The sequence below is a fragment of the Oreochromis aureus genome, linkage group 5 (assembly GCF_013358895.1).
Source record: "Oreochromis aureus strain Israel breed Guangdong linkage group 5, ZZ_aureus, whole genome shotgun sequence".
NCBI lineage: Eukaryota > Metazoa > Chordata > Actinopteri > Cichliformes > Cichlidae > Oreochromis > Oreochromis aureus.
In genome coordinates, this window is record NC_052946.1 from 36,209,483 (window position 1) to 36,230,861 (window position 21,379).

The 21,379-nt window shown below is 41.2% G+C and overlaps 1 protein-coding gene across 3 annotated transcripts in view; it reads right to left on the reverse strand.

Annotated features, from left to right (window-relative positions):
• Positions 1 to 21,085, reverse strand: part of LOC116320744 (mitogen-activated protein kinase kinase kinase 12-like) — a 28,649-nt gene extending 7,564 nt beyond the window's left edge. The window contains exons 1-8 of one of the 3 annotated variants that reach the window (XM_031740439.2): positions 20,891 to 21,085; positions 8,139 to 8,663; positions 5,679 to 5,862; positions 5,310 to 5,501; positions 4,534 to 4,692; positions 2,690 to 2,848; positions 2,439 to 2,547; positions 410 to 519 (exon numbers count right to left, since the gene is read on the reverse strand). In XM_031740439.2, coding sequence (XP_031596299.2) covers positions 410 to 519; positions 2,439 to 2,547; positions 2,690 to 2,848; positions 4,534 to 4,692; positions 5,310 to 5,501; positions 5,679 to 5,862; positions 8,139 to 8,631 — 1,406 coding nt within the window. In that variant the 5' untranslated portion in view covers positions 8,632 to 8,663; positions 20,891 to 21,085. Of the gene's footprint in view, positions 1 to 409; positions 520 to 2,438; positions 2,548 to 2,689; positions 2,849 to 4,533; positions 4,693 to 5,309; positions 5,502 to 5,678; positions 5,863 to 8,138; positions 8,664 to 10,563; positions 10,806 to 19,633; positions 19,701 to 20,890 lie in introns of those variants that run through there. The other 2 variants (XM_039612105.1, XM_039612106.1) reach the window with 2 other exon arrangements.
• Positions 21,086 to 21,379: the final 294 nt, after the last annotated feature.

Sequence of the window (21,379 nt, forward strand, 5' to 3'; positions counted from 1 at the left end):
ATTAATCAACCTTTGCTGCTTTCTACATCAGCTTCCACTTCCCTTAAATACAGACTGTGATGTTCACATAAATCTACTATAGCATTAGTTCAGCCACAGTCCCAAATCAGCTAATACCCATCTCCACATTCAGTTGGCAAATATCATAGAGGGTGTATTCTCACTTGTTAAGCATCTGCAAGCCTCTTTACAACCCACCTCTACCCCAGCTCTTGCTATTTTTGTTGTTTCTGAATTAAAAGCATATCTGCAGTCAGTAAAGTTCACTCTGTTCAGTTTTTCCTGCTCTGCCTGCCTCCAGCTTTCCATGTATTTACACGCAAAAGCAGTGCAGTTGAAGCCCAGAGCTACACTGCCAAATATAAACAAATACAGACGATAACATCAATCTTACTGAGGTATATCTTACCTCAGTTCTTCCCTGCGTCTTTTGATCAGCTCCTCGTCCAGCCGGTGAAGACACGTGCCCTCAGACTTAATCTTCTCAAAATGATGTCTCACCTCGTCTCTCCACTCCGCCTGGCAGAACACACAAAACACCACACATCCATCAGAACGAGTACAAGTGCAAATGAACAGTTTATAACGTCGGGTAGAAAAACATCCATGTCAAACTGATAAAATGTTGCACTTGCTATTAAATTTAAAATATAAATGAATGTACAGACATTCAAAAACCCAGAGCCACCTTTATTAATAAAGTCACCGGTGTAAATCAGAGGTCAGTAGCCTGTAGAACAGTGGGGTGATAAAACATGCTTCATTGCACATTCACATTTTTTTCTTTCTGTTTTTTTAACTCTTGCATTTATTAGATTTGCACACTTGGAAGATGAAACAGTTCCTGTTTGCCACTGAGAGAATTTATATGACTCAAGTTTATGAGTCATGAAAATGAGCTTAATGAAAAATGATTTCAATGCTATGAGTAAACCTAACCTTGATCTTCTACAAAAAAACCCCTCATAATTTGCACAGCGACTCGTGTATATATCACTGAGACAAAATCCATTAGGCTGTCAGATGATAATCAGTACTCATGGAGCAAAACTGAACACGAATTGACATAAAAGGACAAAAAACCCCAAAACAAAACCAAAAAAAAAAAAAATGCAGTACACACATTTTTTTTGTACACAGTGCAGCATGACAGCTGTTATCTGATACCTGTCATATCAAGGGACAAGGGAAGTCAGATTTATGAGTGTGTGTGTTTGTGTGTGTGTGTACATGCATGTGCATGTGTGTGTATATCTGTGCATAAAGGATGCTCTTCTTATTAAGCTAATGGACTCTCTGCAGTCTCCTGTCTCCAGTCCCCTTCTTTCTCCTCTCTCTTTGCTCTCAGCTCCCTACCATTAAACCAATCAATACACTCCAGCAGCAAATACTTCTTTCTAACGTCACAAGAAAAATCCATTATGGGGCAGAGAGGGGAGAAACTGCAGAGGGCTGCAGGGGGGGAAGGGGGATCAAGGATAAGTGGAGAAAATGAAAGAGGTTTATGTTTTGCACCATGAGATATAACCAGAGGGAGAAGCGGTGGATTACTCTAAAAAAGGGACAGAAAATCTTATTTATTTTGTGAGTCTGTGTGCACAAGCGTGTCTCATAATTATACATGCCTGAGTTATAAATGGATCCGCACGGCTGAGCAACAACATATCTTCTACGCAATTATACATCTCTGATTCTCCTTCATCCAGTTTTGTTTGCAGAGGTCGAATATGTTTGTCATATGCTTGCGTCTCCACGCGCACCCAGAGGCAGACACCTGGCGCTACTGAATTACACTGTGATATTGCGAAGACAGTAAAATGTTTTCTTTATTCCCTGTTACATGCGAGTCCTGATTTGCGGTCAAAGACTGAGGAACTCACAATAATATGTTGTGAATGAGAGGACAGGTATTATTAGTGCTCCCATGAGGCCGAGGGCCTGTGTGCAGCTGCCTGCTCTGCTCTGGCTGTAGTTACGCAGCACAATGGGAACAAATGGCACAAATGACTGTTAGTGATGCTGGCTAATGTTCGAACAGACATCCAGCACTCATATCCTCAATATTTATTTGTTTTAAAATGAAAAACTGATGCTTTTGTTTTCACAAATAAGCTACAATGTCTGAATTTTACTGGGTGACCCCAACGTTGTGTAAAGTGGCTCTGAAAAATAATGCTTAACAAAAAGGCCGGTCTCTGTGGTCTGGTTCATATTTCCTTGGGTCAATCTTATAACAATACACCTGTGAGTGCACTGAGAGAGGCTGTTGGTTCTCTTTAAAGAAGGTGATGGGAAGTAAATCTGTGGTGCTTGTTCTGTTCAAGTGAAGCTAAAAAGAAACTTAAAACTAAGTTAAACAAAGCATGTGAGCATCTTCCATTCAGGTCAGATTGTCTGAAGAGAATAATCAAACTATAAAAAGGGCAAAGGAAGCTTACCTGAGACTTAAAGTAAGTTTCTTGTGCGGTTGATAATATATCCGCTGAGGCAATGTCCAGATGCAGGAGAATCTGTCGAAATGAAGGTCTATTTCTGGGCTTGCAGTTCCTGTGAACAGTTTAAATCATGGCTTTATTAGCTTCCTACTCTGTGTGTGACATTTATTCTTTCCACCGTCTTAAAGCATCTTTCCTCTCAACTATTATCTTTTTTCTTCCCTCTAATTTCGTCTCCCTTCACGTCTGCTCACCAGCATTGCCTCAGCAGCAGTTTGAAGCTCTCTGGACAGCTGTCGGGCACGGGCAGCTGCAGACTGTTGTTGCCCACTCCCCAGATGATAGCGGAGGAGTCCACATCCTTGTACGGCACCTCTCCTGTCAACATCTCCCACAGCACAACACCAAATGACCTGCAGAGACACGAGCCATGTTTTTTTTCCCCAGACATATGGATAAAGATGTGAAGTTGGCAGATGAAGGCAGCCTCACAGAAATGTCACACTTTTAACTTCCTGTGAGAAGGAAATCTTGCTTTCTGAGATATTCCAGCAGCTGTTTCTGATAGATACCTCATGTAAAAGCTCCAGTGCCTTATGGGGAGTCTAAGTCGAACCTATAATTCCCCTTATATACTGAATATCTAACCAGCCAATCATATGGAAGCAACTCAGTGCATTTAGGGAAGTAGTCATGGATTTCAGAAGCTGCAGATCTACTGGATTTTCTCACACGATCGTCTCTAAGGTTTGAAGAGAACTGGCCGTGAAAGATAAAATATCTAGCAAGCAGCAGCAGGAAGGAAAATGGGAATTTATTGAAAGAGATTTATTGAAAGATTCTGTCATAAATAAAAAATACAGTATAGAAAGGCAAAAAAAGGCAGAAAGAAGAGCTTTGAATGACATTCAAGACATCTGGAGAAACATTTCTGACGACTACTTTTAAAGAAATGACAAAGACTGAAGTTTTGATTTTTTTTTCTGCTCCTATGTCATCTATGATGTCATTAAAAGTGTCAGTCCTCAACATTATCATTTCAGCTCTGGCTTATAAATAAGGATTATGTAGTAAGTTGTGGATCATGAACCAGCTCTAATTTTTCTAATGTTTTATGCGTTATTTTAATTAATTCTGGAAGAAACAATGTTCACTAATCATTTTAATGATTCAAGAAATACAGGTGATAAGAGCCATAATAACACTTATTCCATTACACAGCACTGTTTCAGTTTAGCATTAGAAGAAGAAGAGAGCGGACCCCTGGGGACGGTAACTAAGGAAAGTCTGTTGCTGGTGATACTCTGAGTTGCGATGGAGACCGTGTACAATATCCAAGGTAACATAACTTAACATAAGGTTAAGTGGGTTTATGGTGTTGTGTTTCAAAATGAGTCCTTCCATCTCCATGTTCACAATTTTTTATATTAAAGGAGAATATGTACTGATGATCCCCACTGCATGTATTTTCCCCTACATTCAGGAAATGTATGTCATAACTAAATCAAATATGTACAACACATGTAAATACTTAACAACAGCCTCTCCTCCTCCGGCACTCTTTCTGTCATAAACAGTACTGCTAAGCGATTTACATATATTTAAACAAAACTGTGCAGTACACACCCATGTTTCGCTTTGCTTCTACATCAAAAGCTTTTTAATCCCATTTTCACTTCTCTGCTAATGCACTGCTGGCTCTGGGCCAAAGCATCCATAGGCTCGGAAGGTTATTCCAGCCTCTCCTGAGCACTGCAGCATCTGGCAAATCAATTATTAAATTAGCTAGCGTTCCTTTCAGGACACAGAGGAAGACTGATGGAGGAATACAGTATAGAAGAAAGAGAGAATGTGGAGGGGGAAAAAAATCAGTGCTTATAAGAGGGCAACCCATCAGAAATGGCAGAGACCCTATAGAATTTCATGTAATGAGATATTGTAATGCTGAATAGATTGGCTGGGAACAGGATCCTTCACTCTGCACCGTAGTAGACGGCAAGTAATGAGATTCTGTGTTGATTTGGTGACAGATAAGAAAACTCTTATGGTAAAATTTCAATAATGCAAAGGGACAGTTCAGAGGAGTTATGACACTCACCAAATATCCACCTTCTCCGAGACCGGTTCATTACGTATGACCTCGGGGGCCATCCAGGCTACAGTGCCAGCAAAGGACATCTTAGTGCTCTTGTCATTGAGCTCCTTAGATGTGCCAAAGTCAGAGATCTTCACTGCGTCGTCATAGGTGATCAGCATGCTGGAATGAAACATCCCATCCATCAGGTTTAAACAGTCAGTATTAAAACACATTAGCACTTCATGTTTTGTCAAACCCTGACCAGTGGTGAGGCACTTGGGGACTTTCACATTAATTAATTTGCTCACGAATCATACAAATCATCATAGGTGTTAATTGCAATTAACTAAAGCAGTGGTTCTGAAACTGTGGTTTGGGATATAAGCATCACAAATCTGAACTTTTTCCCCCACAAAGACAACATGTGACCAGCTCCTTGTACTCTTATATGGCAATAAAGACGCAGTTTAACAACCATTAGAATAGTTTCCGTGCTTTTCCAAGGGTAGCTGCAAGGCAGAGACCACCCTCACTAACTTTTGATGCAAACCCAGTATTTTGATTTATAAGAAGTCTGAAATATGACAAAAACCACCCCTAGTAGGTTTTCAAGGGGTAAAGAGTTAACATTTGCAACACAATTCCTGGCTATGAATTACTTACACTGGATCTAACTTTAAATACAACTCTTCTGTGACCTGTTTTCTTGGCATCTGTTGTTTACATTCGAATCACAAAACTATAGACAAAAAAAAAAAAATTAAACTTAGGTGTATATAAAAAAAGAAAAAACTCACTTGGGTGATTTGAGGTCTCTGTGGATGATTTTGTGGAGGTGAAGATAGTTCATGCCTCCAGCGATGCCCATGGCCCAGTCCATGAGCAGGGATGGCGTGATCTTCCTGCCTGCTCTCAGCACCTCGTATAGCTGTCCCTGGGCGCAGTACTCCATGATGATACAATAACAAGGAGCCTGGGTACAGATACCTCTGACAGAGGAAAGAAAGGTTATGCATGAATTTACAATGTATGCCTTTACAAATGTAGACAAATGAAAACTTAAGTGCCCAAATGTTCATCTTATTCCATCAAAGAACAATCTTCCTATTCAAGATTACTGAACCCATTATTGATAGCCTCTAAGCCAAATGATCGCATCTGCTTACTTGAAGGTGATGATGTTGGGATGTTTGAGCTTCCGCAGGTGCTTGATGTCCGTCTCTTTAATGTTCCGCACTTTCTTCACAGCCACTTCCTGCCCGTGCAGTTTACCGAGGAAGACGGCGCCCTGGGCTCCGCTGCCCACCCACTGCAGGTCCGATATCTCCTCGAATGGGACTTCCCACTCCTCTGAAGCCACAAAAAAAAGCGCATATAGAAGAAAGGAATGGTTTCACTAATGTCTACTGACATGTTTTGTCATGCTGAATGATGAAACTCTGCTGCAAAATGATGCTTGAAAGTAGCTGCAGGTCTTTGTTTGGTGATGTTGAAAAGTCAGCCTGGCTTCCAGACTATGAGACATTTGATGTGACACAGATTAGGCCCCTTGTGTCATTTGTCTAATATACTTTAAAATCTCAGCACCTTTTAAACTGATATTTATTCTCTCTAATGAATGAGTAATAGAGACCTTAGTGATTCCCTGACAACTTCTCTTTGTGGTTCAAAGTGGGTCGCTGAGACATTGCTACAAGTTTTCAAGGTGACACATCCTGGTGATTCTGGGGATCCCCCCACTTTTTGTCTGGTTTGTGTGTTTTTAGCATCCTCACTAAGCGATTATATGTGGTAAACATGACATTTGCTAAACATCAGAGTGTACACTGCTGTGTGTAAGTACAGCAAACATAAAACACCAAAAAGACTGAGTATAAACCCAAACCTGCTAACACGTGAAACAGCCAGCATCATTACAGTCGCTGGCGTGCTGCAACGAAAGGCTAAACCCGTTAGAGTAAAACCTCAAAACGGAATCCCCAGTTGATATCTTGTTCTGCTGTTGAACCTCACCTTAACCTAAGACTGGGGTGTGCAGGCAGACAGACATAAAGCTCTAATCTCCTGCGGTTAATTCTCCCTCAGCCTCTTAAATCCTCCTTAGTGCCATTGTGGGGCTGACGCAAAACAGGGGTCCAGCGCTCGGGAGGGGGCTGGAAGAGGGAGGGAATTTGAGAGTCTTAATGTGGATGTATGGTGAACGGAGAGGTGGTTGGATAGCACTCGTGTGTGTGTGTGTGTGTGTGTGTGTCTGTGTGTGTGCAAAGAGAAAAGATGGGAGGGGGATTCCCCACCGGTCAGCAGGGGTCCATGTGGCTGAAGACAGACTGTTAATAGAGAGAAGATAGACAGCCTACCCTGCTGCTGTTTTTAACCCGGGGAAAGAAGCTTCAGACACATTTATCATATTAATAAGGATGAAATGAATGATTAATGCTCTCCGGTGATTGATTGTGGGCTCAGTCTCTAATGAGCCCCTCAAATTTTCCTCAATAAAGACATGAAGCCACATCTGATACACCAGAATCTCCATGTGTCTGCTTTGTTTCATTTGACACAAAAAAAGAGGGGGCAATTTCACACATTACCAGATACCTTCAGTCCTTCAGAATCAATAGAGGACCAGCTTTTTACAGATATATATTGTTAGTTCTAGTCAATACTGAAAAAAGAGTCAGTGTTGTTATATGGTGGCCAGGCATTTGGTTACAAAAGGCACATTTATTTCACTTTTATAATATCCGTTTTGCTCTTATTGGCGTGTGTGAGACTCCCTGTGATGGCGCAGAGAGGAGGGGAGCAGCGAGGTGCAGATGGGCTGGGAGTGATAACAGCACGGGATGAAAAGGAGAGGAAGGGAGACAATGAGGGATGGAAAAAGGAGGGGAGGAGAGGGGATACGTGGAAGTCAAATGGATGATAAAACATCAGAAGGCAATAAAGACGAGGAGAAGTGTAAAGCTGCCACCTTGGTGCCTGATGTCTGATGCTCTATTTATTTTATCAACTTTTGTTTTTGGCACCTTATATGACTTTATGCGTTTATGTCAGCGGCAGATATGAAATGTTTCTATTTGTGGACGTGTTTATGTGTGCATGCGTTCATCCTCATGCGTGTGTCAGGTTTGTGTTAATAGAGATGAGAGGCGCAGGGTCAGAGCATGGCCATGCATAATTCATGAGGCAGATTTGGCAGAGGGGTCTCAGGGGAGCCCTGCGCTATTGTAGTGGCTGCACACATAAACAACACAGCGTCACAGGGAGCTAGTTTCACTGTGGGGGTGGTAGTGGGTGGTGGGCACAAGCAGGAAAAAGGATGGGGGGGAAATATCAGGGGAAAATAAGCCCTTTACAGCTCTGATAGAGTCTCCCTCGCTGGCTGCAGCTCGTTCATGTCAGGAAGGGGTTTGTTTACAACGTGGCCTTTGCGGGAGTCATTTACCTACTGTCTGTTTAATGTAATTAAACTGGGGGATAAGATCATTTAATTAGCATATCAAAGCTTATCATTAAATTTAATTGAGAGCTATGGGGTTTTTTTTTTATTGCAAAAGCAAAAGTGAGAATTCAGGCATATTTGTGTGTTCACTCAATTACACTGAAACAAATCTGATGGTTCGACTCACCGTCCAGGTCATGCTTGTGCTCTGTGGAGTAGGCTTTGCCGATCATTGTCCAGACAGGCCGCAGACACCCAAACAACCCCTCCAAAAACCCTCCTCCCCCTCCTGTAGACTGGCACTGTAACCTGGCGTCATTCGCCTGGCTCCTGACTGCACTGCTGTCCGTATCCTGTCCCTCTCCCTCCGTCCTTCCAGGACCGCCATCATGCTCATGGAGTTTCAGGACACTGTTGGCAAAGTGCTCCTGTTGTTCCTCGCAGGGTGTCTGGTTGTGTCCGGTAGTGTGCCCCTCTCTTCCTCCACCCCCGGGTTCCACAGCACCTCCGGTGTCTATGGAGAGGACGTTGCGAAGGACGCATTGGGTTGGGGTCAAGTCCATTTCTGGGGTGCAGGGTGTTTCGGCATCGAGGCGGCGAAAGGACGGAGGATCGGAGAGGGGTGTGTTGAAGCCGGAAAGAGAGGGCGATGGGGCGCGAGGTTCATGCATGAGGGCCATGAGTGACTGTGGTCATCAGAATGACTGAAGAACTGGAAGAGAGGGAAAGAAGGGAATTTAAATAAAATAGTATGAGTGAAATCAAGATTAAATGAACTCTTTCTGAAAGTTGTCAGTAGTGGCTGATTTTGCAGGAGAGTGTAGTCATCTTTAGCTCCATTTTAAGTAAAAAAAAAAGAAGAAGCTTTGGCTACTATGATGTCATATGTGCAACACAAGTCTGTAGTCTAAGTCTGCAGCACTAAAATGATAGGGAGCGCAGGCAGACAAAGCACATCTTCCTGAGCCTCTCATCAATATCACCAAACTGCATTTTAAAGTTCTCCTCCACACATACAGCAGACCAAAGGAAAAGATGGAGTTCAAGATGAGAATAAAAGATAAACATTTGGATACAAAAATCCACAGACATTAATCGTTTTCTGCATTTCTTACAAACACAGAAAACAATCTCTCTCATAATTTGGCCAGTACAGGTGAAGGTGACAGGTGTCAGTCCACATGTACCCTGTAGTCAGGAGACTGACATCAACTGGGTAGATGTCAGTCGGTAGATATAAAACACTAAAATGTGAAAAATGGTTTTGAGATAAAAGAACATCCTGTCTGCAGCATAATAGCTAAGCCTTCAGTGGAGAGCACAGAAAATAAAGAGACCAGCCCCCCGTTCTTAGAATAAACTGACACTGTTAGGTATCACACTGTTACAGAATATTACATGCTTAGCGTTGCATTGCTTTTAGTTTGGCAGGATTAACTCACTGCTGCTCTGTAGTCCTAATGGTGCCACAGCTGTTTATTTACATCTTACTTGAGTGACATTAAAATAGATAAGATGACAAAATAATGAGCAAATTCTGCAGGGTTGTTGAAAGCTGTACATTTTTCCAAGACCAGCAGCATCTGCACGCTCAGTGGAGAAGAAAAATGCATTATTTCTCATCAGAGCCTCTTGAAGTGAGCCACTCCTTTGACGGGCAAGCAACAAAAGGATTTACATGCTCGGTAAAACAAGAACACAAGTCAAAATGTTCGTAGTACTATCATCATCATCATCATCAAGTTCAAGTTCAAGTTCTTCATAAAGAACCAGCAGAATATGAGGAACAGTCACAGCAATACAGAGCACAGTTTTGGAGTAGATGGGACAATAAACATACACAATAAGAAAACACAGGGTACTTTTGTTAAAATCCCAAACTTGGACCCATCAATTTCCATTTCAGTCATTATGAGATGCACTTTATGCATTTCTACATCAGTCAGTTTGGAGGTCAATTTGAGGGAAATTGAGTGAATTACCATTAGGCTACATCAACCATCCCACTGTGACACTCCCACTAGAAGTAAAGTGCTGATATCTGATGAATGAGCTATTAGCCGACTTACCCAAGCTGCATATAACCATCCATAATTCCCTGTCCTCAGATTAATCAGAGACTCCGAAACAAGGCAGAGTCAGCCTGGAGATTTCATTATCCCAGAAACTAACAACAAACCCCCAAGTCTGGAAAAACCACCCTCATTATAATGTTATGCACTAAGAGAAACCCAACCACTAAGACACATCTGGTGTACACATCAGTCACATCCGACTGATCCTGCCTCCTAATAGTCCTGCTCCGTTTCTCACTTTCTTTATTTCGAGGTGTCAGCTGCGGGAGCCGCAGGAGCAGCTACGGTCTGTTACAGGCCAGCGCATTGTGGATGTATCGGAGGCGCATCATTGCCTCTCCTGGCACCTCCTGCGGTTACGACCCGGTGCGCCAGTGGAGCATCACTGACAGCACTGAAGTTACACTCAAACGCACGATGGCACTTTAAATTGGGGAAAAAAATAAAGGAAGTAATGTGTTATTTTATGCAAAGACCACCCGCCTTCTCCTCATGCCTACCTGCCTAACACCTCGACTGGAAGAAGCCAATTCCTACCTCAATGCCGATAACTGGAGTCCATCGTTGATGACTGCAAAAGATTATTCCTCTCTAGGATTTATTGGTCCTTTCTGTTTTTCTCCCTTGTCCTTCTGTCCGTGTATTGAGCATCCGCGCTCAGCCTTCTCTCTTCTACATCCAGTGCGGGTTTCCAATCGCAGGGCTCTGTGGAGGTCTGTTTTTCTCCTGCGTTAATTCGAAACTATCAGAAAACGCAGATATTTTTCCTTGTTTGGGTTGTTTTCTTGATCCTACACCTCCTCCCCCTTTTCAATTCCCCTCTGAGGATGCTGCGATATGCGCACTCCCAGGAAATTTATACGACCATCTCTCTCAGGCTGTAGTAAACACGACGGATGGAGAGAGCGAAGCGAGGCTGTGTGGGAGGGAGGGAGCGCTGATGCCCTCCTATCAGAGGAGAAATCTGGAGTGACGAGTGCAGTCCGGTGAGAGACGGGACAACCGCAGGTACACGGGCTCGAGTGAGGCTACTCTTAGAGCAGGGAGGAGGGTCAGCCGGTATGTGAGGTGACCAAAATGATGTCATTCCCAAAGCATGCAGCATTTGACTGGACAGCACCATGTAAATCCCCTCAAAACCTATTAACGACCTCTGTACAGAGCGCAGAGTAATTGATGGATAATCTGCAGACTCCGTCTGCCACAGAAGGGACATGAAGGGAAGACGTGTTGTTTTTTATTTTTATTATTATCATCTCCAATCTCTCTTGACCCATTTCTGTGAGACAGGACAGCACATGCAGTACCTAAATGGGACTGTCCCCCAGCGTCATTTGTTTCCCTAAGCGACCATAATTAACCTGAATGAAATAAAATATCAAACTAATTTAAACAACTGTCATTTTTTTCTAACACAAAGTTCATTTTATGTTTGAGGAACCACGACACCAGCAGATAACCGCCTTCACCTTAAATAAAGTTATTATTCAAGGTATTTTCAAGGCCTTGCAGAGTACAGGGCACACATGCTTCTCCAACACCTCAAATATCACACAAACAAGATCCAGGATGCCACAAATGCAAATACATTTTAAACAAAACTAGACTATAAAAACTACAGAAAGGAGAAACTCTGATGAAGATTATTTTTTTATATTATTTCACAAAAGCAGAGTGCCTCAGCTACCGTTTTTTCACAGGGCTTCCTTTAAACTTGCAATCAGATCAGATTTTCAGACTTTTTGTCTTTAACAGTACCAAAAATGAAGAAGTAACACTTGCAACATTTTAACCATATACAATCCATTTTTTTCCAGGATGTTTCAGGATTTTGTCAAACCATTTCACGGGAATATTGACACTGAACAACAACATTACAACTTTAGTTTAAACTTCCCAGACATTTAGAGAAATGCTGCTAGATGAACAGGATCACGTTAACTGAGAGGCCAAGAAATGAGTGTAAACAGTGGAGGACCTCCAGCTAAAAAGCATAAAGGGCCGTGAAACAGCTGAGGATGCTGTGGCTGAGCTTTGTCTTTACTGAGAGTGTAAATGGTTGTAGCTACATGACCCTTTTGAGTGGTAAATCCAAATCCAGCCCTTATCTCCCAGATTAAGCCCGTGCTGGGCTTAAATCCATAACGATGACCTCATCGTGCCGCTTGTACACAGTAGGGAAATCCTAGCTAGCGCATAGACAATCCACGGAGAGACTGAAAACCACTCACGAACACGAGTATTCTCCACTTTCTCCTCCTGCTAATGAATGTTGTATGAAATCACGATGAAAAAAGATCGCTGTGCCGGCTCAGTTTGATGCCCCTCATGAAATCTGAGCCAGGAGAAACTGATTGCTTCTGTTTTCATTTATTCATCTTTGAATCATTCTCAATCTGTGCCTACCTGAATCCTCGCCAAGTGAAAATAAAACATATTTTCATTTTTTTTAAAGCTTGAAAAAGGATTTGTAATAAAGAAATAGACAGAAAACAAGAGTTCTTTTATAATTCTGTCCATCAAAGGGGACCAAGAGCAATAGCAAACTAATACTGGGCCTATTAACAATTTAATAAATAACACAGTCAGACTCTGTGAGAGACTAAATTATTCTTTTCAGTACTTCTAAATATTTAATTACTTTATTTTGATAGTGATTTTTAATGCTTATTATTTTCATTTTCAGATGTGAAGGAGCATTATCTCATAGCTTACTCTCCCAACATTCAAAACACCCTTGCCAAAAAGCAGTTTATGAATGTTTCATTTTGGTTTTAATATCACATGAAGAAGAAACTGTGGGCTTCGCAAGGAAAAACTCAGTAGCTTTAATCAGTCTTGCTATTTTATGCCATCCCCATCTACAGTCCTCTTCTCACTGTGTCTTAAGGCGGTCTGAATAGAGAAGCACACTCTGTTTTTTTTCCTCTATTTCAATCTTTTTCGTTAAAACTTTCTTCATGATTTATTCAGTGGAGCTTGTAGTTGGAGGAAGGCCTCTCGTCAGTGATGTTCAGGCCTCTAAGGATCAACACTGCTGCCTCTGATGTCCACCAACACAGCTTCAGCTTCTGTTGTGGTAACTCCACCAGAAACAAGAACAGAAGTAACGCTGCAGGGTATCACGTGTTTTAGATACAAGCCGTCAGCCTGCACAGTGACAGCTTTTAAGAACGATACTCGATGGGGATCCCGTTTACTTTTAAAATAATTACACAATAGATTTGGAATTCAGATTGCCTGGCAAATTACACCTCCAGAATTTAAACTCTTTCTACATATATATATTAAAATGAAAATCAAACTTCTAAAGAGCAGTTGGACTACAGAGGTACTGTGGCGTCCATCCAAAAAGCTGATGTAAAAATGCAGCATTGTTTGGCAACATGTATCATAATCTGTAGGAGGGAATTAACAGACTCCTGCAGTGAAGAATGTCAAGAGGAATGTCATGTGTGTGCATGTGCGCATGCACGGCTCTGCTGCTGAATATACAGTATGTTTTTTGAGGCCTGGTGCCAAGTGGACACAGATTGTCCAAGTCCGGTTAGGAGGAGGGTGGTAGGGTATACGTGTGTGTGTGTGGCGGGATGTAGACTAGAGAATGAGGGGGAGGGTTGCTTCTGGCTTACTTGAAAGGCTATTTATGGATCCTCATCGAGAGGCCCTTGTGTTACTCATTGTCACTTTCACTCACACGTAGCTGAATTGGTGGCTCATCATTAAAGCTCACTCAACTCTGTTCCTGAAGGCAAAGTTGAACATAAGAAGCAAAGATGATTTTCACACTTTGCTTCATCATCATGTTGACTGGAAGCCAACAGCAGAGCAGCAGACATTTTTGGAGTTTTCTAATGACTAAAGAAAGGTGTGTGTGTCTGCATTTTTGTGCACCTGTGCCAATGTGCACTGCGGAGTGACTTCTTCCCGTTTGTTGGGGGAGGCTGATATTGGACAGCGCTTTCATTAATCAGGTTGTCAGTACTGTTTGCTTCATCCATATTGTATGTCGATGGGATTCATTAAGATTGGCACCAACCGGTATTGATGTGCGGGTATGGGAGGGTGTTGCAAGTGGGTGGGGGGAGTCTCCATTCCAACAAGATGATCTCACCTCCTGTCTGCAGCTCAGGACAAAAAAAAAACAAAAAAACCCCCAGCTTTCATTCATGAAGTCCATCCATTCACACATGCGCGTGCTCAGACACGTGCACACAAACACACACACACATACAACCCAACGTGTCTCCTAATGGGATGCTGAGGAGACAGTTGTGCCAATGAGGCAATATTCAGGTGAGATCACTGCCGGATGCCGTGGCTCCTCTTTCCATTTCAAAACTCTATAAAGGATGTGTGTTTGATACCTTTTATAAAACTCACCCACACTTGTGCAACATCCGCAGAGGGGGAACAAAAACAGTGGAAACTAATGTGTGACAAGCAAGCAGTTGTTTACACATCCAGTAAACAATGAACACCATTAATTTCTTATTGCACATTTTTGGTCTCTTATAACTGATGAGGGAAAATGTATCTTTTTCCTACATGCCACAAGATGTTCACCAACTGTGACTGTTTTCTATTTGTCACCAGTCTGACTGAAAATTCACTGTCTGCTAAACGATACTGTGAGAATGACCAGAATAAACCAAAACAAATCTGAAATTAGTCGTAAGGCTCGATGAAGTTAAGCTAAATTGGTGATTTCCTTCAGGTTTAACATTGTGAGGGATCCCTTTTCACAACATTTGACACAATTGCCTCACAACAGTCGGTAACATTTTTGGCCCAGATCACAAATTCTCCCAAACTATACTTAATTTTAAACTGCAGGTCTACTTGGAGTGTCTAAATAGCCACTGTCGTATTAATTTGATTATTAATCCTTCATTGAGGTTTCACAGTTTAATTTTTAGGTTTTACAATGCTTACTTCCGAGGAAAAGCATCTGCTGTCACACAGTGTGACATGTCCTGTTTTACCTAAGACATGAAAACATGACCGCTATAATGATTAAACATATTTGAATACAAGTGAAAATGGCAGGAGCACTATGGAACTGTTGGGATTTATATTGTTATACATATATGTATAACCGTCAAGCTGCATCCACACTGGAAGTGATTCACGGCGATGTAGTAAGTCAATCACTTGCTACGTCGCTGTGCTACAATCATCAGTGGTTATTTTGCGACTGAGGGCAAAATTACTGCCAATGAAGCCATGTGGGTGGGACCTGAGATCAATTTTTCTGGATAGTGCTGGATACCAATGACTGACATATGACTTGGTAGTAAATACATTAGGGGGTTACCTAGGCAACTGGAGCTTGGAATGTCTGCAAATAACCAGCCTACGCTTCAAAGCCATAAGTGGAGAGAAGTGCTGCTATGTCATTAAAAAAAAAAAAAAACTTCCTAACTATCATCTACAATACTGTGCATACATCTTGAGCCACTACTCATTTCTTTATGTTTTGCTTCCAAGATATCAGGCTTTGTTTAGTTTTTAAAGTGGTCTTGAGCAATAGGCCAAATTACACAAACTGGACTGAAAATTAGAAAGAAGGAGGTCAGGTGAGACTTACAGCTGTGAGCATCTACAGTCATCTGTAAAACACAGTGGAGACACTCGTGGTTTGGGCTTCATTTTAGTCAGTGGTGTTGGGGAGATGGAATTATGAACACAGAAACGTAACATTAGATTTTTATCCACAATGCAATATCCTCTGCAATGCATCTGATTGACAACAGTTACATTTTACAGCAATGACAATGATTCCAAACACCCTGCCAATGCATATGCAAAGCATACCTGGACAGAAAAAACACACAATGTAACACTATCGGTCATGGACTGACCTCCCCAGAGTCCCGACCTCGACGTTATTGAAAGTGTAGGATCATCTTGACAAAGGAGTGAAACAAAATGCAGAAACATCCAAAGAAGAGTTTTGAAAGTCCTCCAGGAAGCCTCCTCAAGAAGCTTCCTAAGAGAGTTCAGGGCGTGTGAAAGAATAACAGTGGTCATACCAAATATTCACTCGTCAGCTTATTAGAAATGAGCAGACTATGTTTTTGACTTAAATACCGTATTCGCATTTATGTTTGCATGTTTCAATAAATTGCTGCAACTTTTCCTAGCAAAATGTAAACACAGGGGTGGCTCAAGACTTGTGCATAGTATTGTACAATTGTACAATCAGTATTGATACAGCAATAACTAATACTTACAATACAACATAAAAATATTCAGAGCAGCAGTAGCCAACCATTCAAGTTAAGTTCTTACTGAAGCAGCAGCTCAGGTGTCTTTATAATCTTATTACTCTCCAACTCCTCTTTAAATCTCAGTTAGCTCTCAAACTCCAATTCCATCTATGCTAAAAGTTGAACATTCTGACTTGGAAACCCCCACCCCCCAAACAAACAAAAAAAACCTGCACTTGTTGCAACAGAGCAACACTGATATTAATGTTAGATTCACGTGGTCACTGGATTCATCTCAGTCTGTTATTCACTGTCTTTTGGTTACAGAGTTGGGCTTCACCAACTCTGTGTGAGACCCCTGGCCATTTAGCAGCTTCATGCATCACTATGCTCAATAGTTTAGTGTACATTGCTGTTTGATGCTGGTCAGATGATGTACAGTGGTTTTGAAAACATGAATAGTATAGAAGGATCTGTCACAAACACACCCTTTCACATAGATAGCCAAGTTATCCATTGTCATTATTAACATAATCATGTAAATATACAGTATAGATTCTTTAAATTCAGAGACCACTATTGTAAATAGGTTTAGGAGGTGTCTTGCACAACTAAGGAAACATAGTGACTCATTCTGTTAGGTTTTAAAATATGCTAATCCAACATTTAGATCAAGCAATGCTTTGATCTCCGAGGGAGATTAGAGATGTGTCTGATTTCGCTTTGAAACCTCTGAGAAGCGAGGAGGCAGCCAGCCAGCATGCTGCTGAGAGCCTCTGGCAGCAGCCCAGTCAGGAGAGGGTTAATAACAATAAAGGGGAGGTTGGAGAAACCTTCCTGAAAGTCACATGGTCTGTGCTGGGAAGGGTGGGGTGGGGGGGGTTAAAAGATTGGAGGGAGGGCTGCTGGAGATGAGAGGGGGAGGAATCTGGAGCATGTTGCCGTAGAAACAGAATCCTCAGTTGGCCAGTGTGAAGTCAGAGGCGTAATTTTGGGTGGTGACTGCAGTTAGATGCTGCTGCTGCTGCTGCTGCTTCTGCTGGTGGTGTGAGGTGGGTGGGTGGATGGGAGGGTGACTCACACTGGAGAACACACTCTGCATTCTAATGGATGGACACACGTGTACGCACACACACACCTTCGTTAGCTATCGTCACCTTCAATTGTCAGTCTCTTCTTATCTTAGTATCTCCTGTTTTATCCTGACTTTCTTTGCTAATTTATATGATGGATCAGCATTATCTCGCTATTTCTGAGCATATAATTATTTCATTAAGTGACTGAAAAATCCATTAGTATACGTTTTGTTGGCTCTGCTTGCATGTGCTGATAAAAGGCATCTATTACGGGGAACTAACTGCTCAGACAGGCAAGTAAACTATAGCCATGTAATTGGTGACGGTATAATTGCACAGCACACGTAGCAATTAAAGCGATAATATGTGTAAACCATGCTCAAGATTATCATTGGATTAACTACACTTCCCAAATACCCTTGGGAGTTTAGCAGCTCACCAGCTGTTAAAGGGGGACTGTTAATAATTATGTTGATGATTTTATGCTGTTTTATTTTTGAGGTGTTTTTTTCCTCTCTCTTTTTGGCTGCAGGGGAGTTAGTTTGTATCTCATTATATGAAGCTTATGTTAATGAACTTTGTCTCTTAGGATGCTGGACAATAACACATAAGAAGCAATATTAAACAGATACATATTTTCTCAAGTGCACAACCTGAATCCTAACATACATATGAATCTGCAATTTATACACTAATAAATTAATATTGATATATTAGATATGAATAATTTTATATTGTGTTTATAATCTAGAATACAATCAACATTAGGTTGTTTGGATTAACTTTAATTAAAAGCTTTAGTCGGTAATGAGATGTAGTTTAAAGCGTAACGTATATGTTATAGAAATGTTTTCACCACACCCCTTTCTCTTATGTTCACTTTTTAACAACCCAAGCAAAACATCAGATTTTCTACCGATCACATCAGCCACTGCAGTGCTGTAACACCGCGGGATGTGACGTCCACTTGTCCAATAGCAAATAATGGTCCTTTGATTGAAAGCTGCTTTACTCTTCCTTTTAAGGAAAGCCAAAGCAGGTTCATTTCCCATCACTGCAGCATGTAAAGCTGGAAGCAGCAGATCACAGGCACTGTGACGTTTTCTGGGTCACCACCCACAACTGTATCTCATGGTTTGAGACAAGCCAATGGGGAACAGTAAAGCTGGGTGGTCAGCAGTATAACGAGGCTGGATAAGAAAAAAAAAAAAATCTTCATCTTGTTTATTTCAGTTTTTTGTGACCATGACTCATTTCTTTTCTGGGAACAGGTAGAGGCAGCTGTGCCCCATGCAGAAGTCAAGAAACAAGAACTGGATCTTCCCTTTTTAATTTAAAATTTCCTTTCAGAGATTTGCTGTGATTTTGGCATTGGTAACAATGAAAAAAAAACCCATATCTGCTTTAATTGTATGGCCTCAGTAGTTACTGTTTCTTCTCACCACGTTTGTTCTGAAAAAATAACTTTGGAACTCATTACATTTTGCCAAAAAAGGAGTTCTTGCAAAAGTTTTTTTTAAAAAAAATCCATTAATATTAATTTTGCTACAAAGTACAGCACTACACACATTTATACTTTCTCTTATATTTTGCATTTTGCACCAGACTTGTTTGTATTTTTTAAAGTGGTCTTGATCATAGGTTTTTAAGTCTTTCTGAAGCCTTTCAAAGTTTTTCTTTGGATGGACACTGACTGCTTTTTCACTCATTTTCAGTCCAGTCCTTGTTCTTGATCATTTTCATCTTTTTGCTTGTTTGTTTGTTAAATCCCATAATACAAATCACTAAAGCATAAAAATGCACTTAAGACAATTGATGAACCACTGTTTTATCTACACATAACAGACAACTTGGCAAAGAACCAATTTTAAATTGTATTATTAGGCACTCGGTTACTAACAGCCTGTAACAAAGACACAGTTTGTTCCTCTTGCTTTAGTCGAATTTATGACACTATAGAAAGATGACACGTTTGACAGGCATGAAATCATATTTTTGCAACAAGGTGATTCCCAAAGCGCTCTTATGTGATCTTGCAGAAAACCTGGTGTATCTGAGCATGAGGTGCAGTGTGTTCTTAAAAAATTTGAGGAACCTGGCCAAGAAGAGGACAATGAAGAAGTGGCAGACCTAAAAAACTCTACTTCAGATGGGACGTTTTTCCATTTTTCAGCATGATAATGCAGCAGTCACCAAATACACAGGTACACAGGTTATGGTAATTACCTACTTGACCAACTCACATATTAGCTGTATTAAGAATCACTAACTTAACTGAAAAAAAGGAGTCCCATAAAACTAAGATGGAGAAGGACTCACCAGTTAGGTCAGGAGTGAGCTGTCCATGGTACTGTTTAGAGGCTACAAAGTCCAAAAGCAATAATGCACCAAATACACTCAGTATACCTGGCAGCATGGACAGAAATAAGACGATGCTTAAATGTTCACAGGTAAAAACAAAACAAAAACACAACAAAATAACTAAATTCATTGTAAATGTTTAGCCTTGTGATATCCTGCCCAGGGTTTACCCTGCCTTTTGCCCTATGACTATGGATGGATGGACAATTGGACGTTTTATTTTTCCATTTAAACTGAAACAGCTGAATGTCTCCTTGGCATAGGATGGTAAATGCCAAAATGTTATTTCTATACATTTTCCTGATCCCAGAAATACACTCATTTAACCTTTTGATCACTGTGCTTTTCCCTGAAATGAGAACATAAAGGATCGGACTGGTTTTTTCCCCACCTTTAAAACAGACTGATAGGCATAACTTCTTACATTAACCATGTTCTTTCACCCATTATTTCATTCATTCATTTTTAGTACCACACATATAGCATATTTAATAAAGCTTTAACAGCATATAATATAGTATTATATATGCAATTGCGAGTGCTTGAGTTCTATTAATAGTATGGCTGTTTAATGATTTGGAGGTGAGCACGACGTTTGTTTGTTTGTTTTCTGTTTGTCTCATATCCTTTAAATCTCTCCGAGTAGAGCTCCGTTTCTGCGGGACACTTAAAAAAATCCCCCTTAGTCTTCCATAAAATACAAGTTGTGTATTTTGAGGAATAACATCGGGGCTTCAGAGGAAATACATAGAATGATGGAGTGTGGGCGTCGACTGCTTAAGTCCCTTTACAGGAGAAACCCTACACCGGCCTCTCTGTGGACTCCCCCACTCCAAGTCAATGTTTATCGATTTCATTAGGCTGAAATAAAGACTTGCCAACGTGCCCGCTGAACTGGTGACACAGACGATGAAGCAACTTGGTTAAATGACTGGGACACAGCGCCACCTGGTGGTTCGACCTCAGACAAACATCGCAGCAAATATTCTCTGACTGTATTTACCGTTTTAAATGTGTCAGACTTCATGACTCATTGTCCCCATATTAAGGGAACATCTGCATTGCTAAGCAGCTGCAGTATGAATTGATGCCAGTGATACATTTGCATGCGATCATTAAAACTGGACAGGAAGAATATATTACCAACATCGAGAGAATGAATGAGGCTCTGCAGGAAGCAGGCTGTGCATTCATAACGCTAATACAAAATCCTACCTTTTGCAGGCTTGCTGTTTGGTTTCCGCTGGTAGATCGGTTTGTAAAGCAGGAAAGAGCAGCGGTTTTTCACACGGGAAAGCCCTTTAACCGTGCTACCTCCGTTCAGCCCTGCTGCTACTACTGGGGTCCCATCTGGCTAATTACCTTGTCAATAAACCTTGAAGGTAATACCGCGAGAACGAGAGTTGGGGGTGAGCGCTGATCCTGACCCTCACTAATGATCCCATCCCAATTCCAGCATGGCAGGAAAAACAGTCCAAGGCAATAACTCAAGGTTTCAATAATATTTATGCACGTGTCCATTCATATTAAAAACCTGTCACTGTATTGTAGATTTCATTTAAAAAGGAACAACAGTTCGTTGCGCCTCAAGGTGTAAAACAGTGTAGAACAAAGCTGACCAGGAAAATGTTTATATGCATTTATATTTATATGTATTTATTCATATGCACATGTCTAATGCACTAACCTTTTTACTGTGATGAG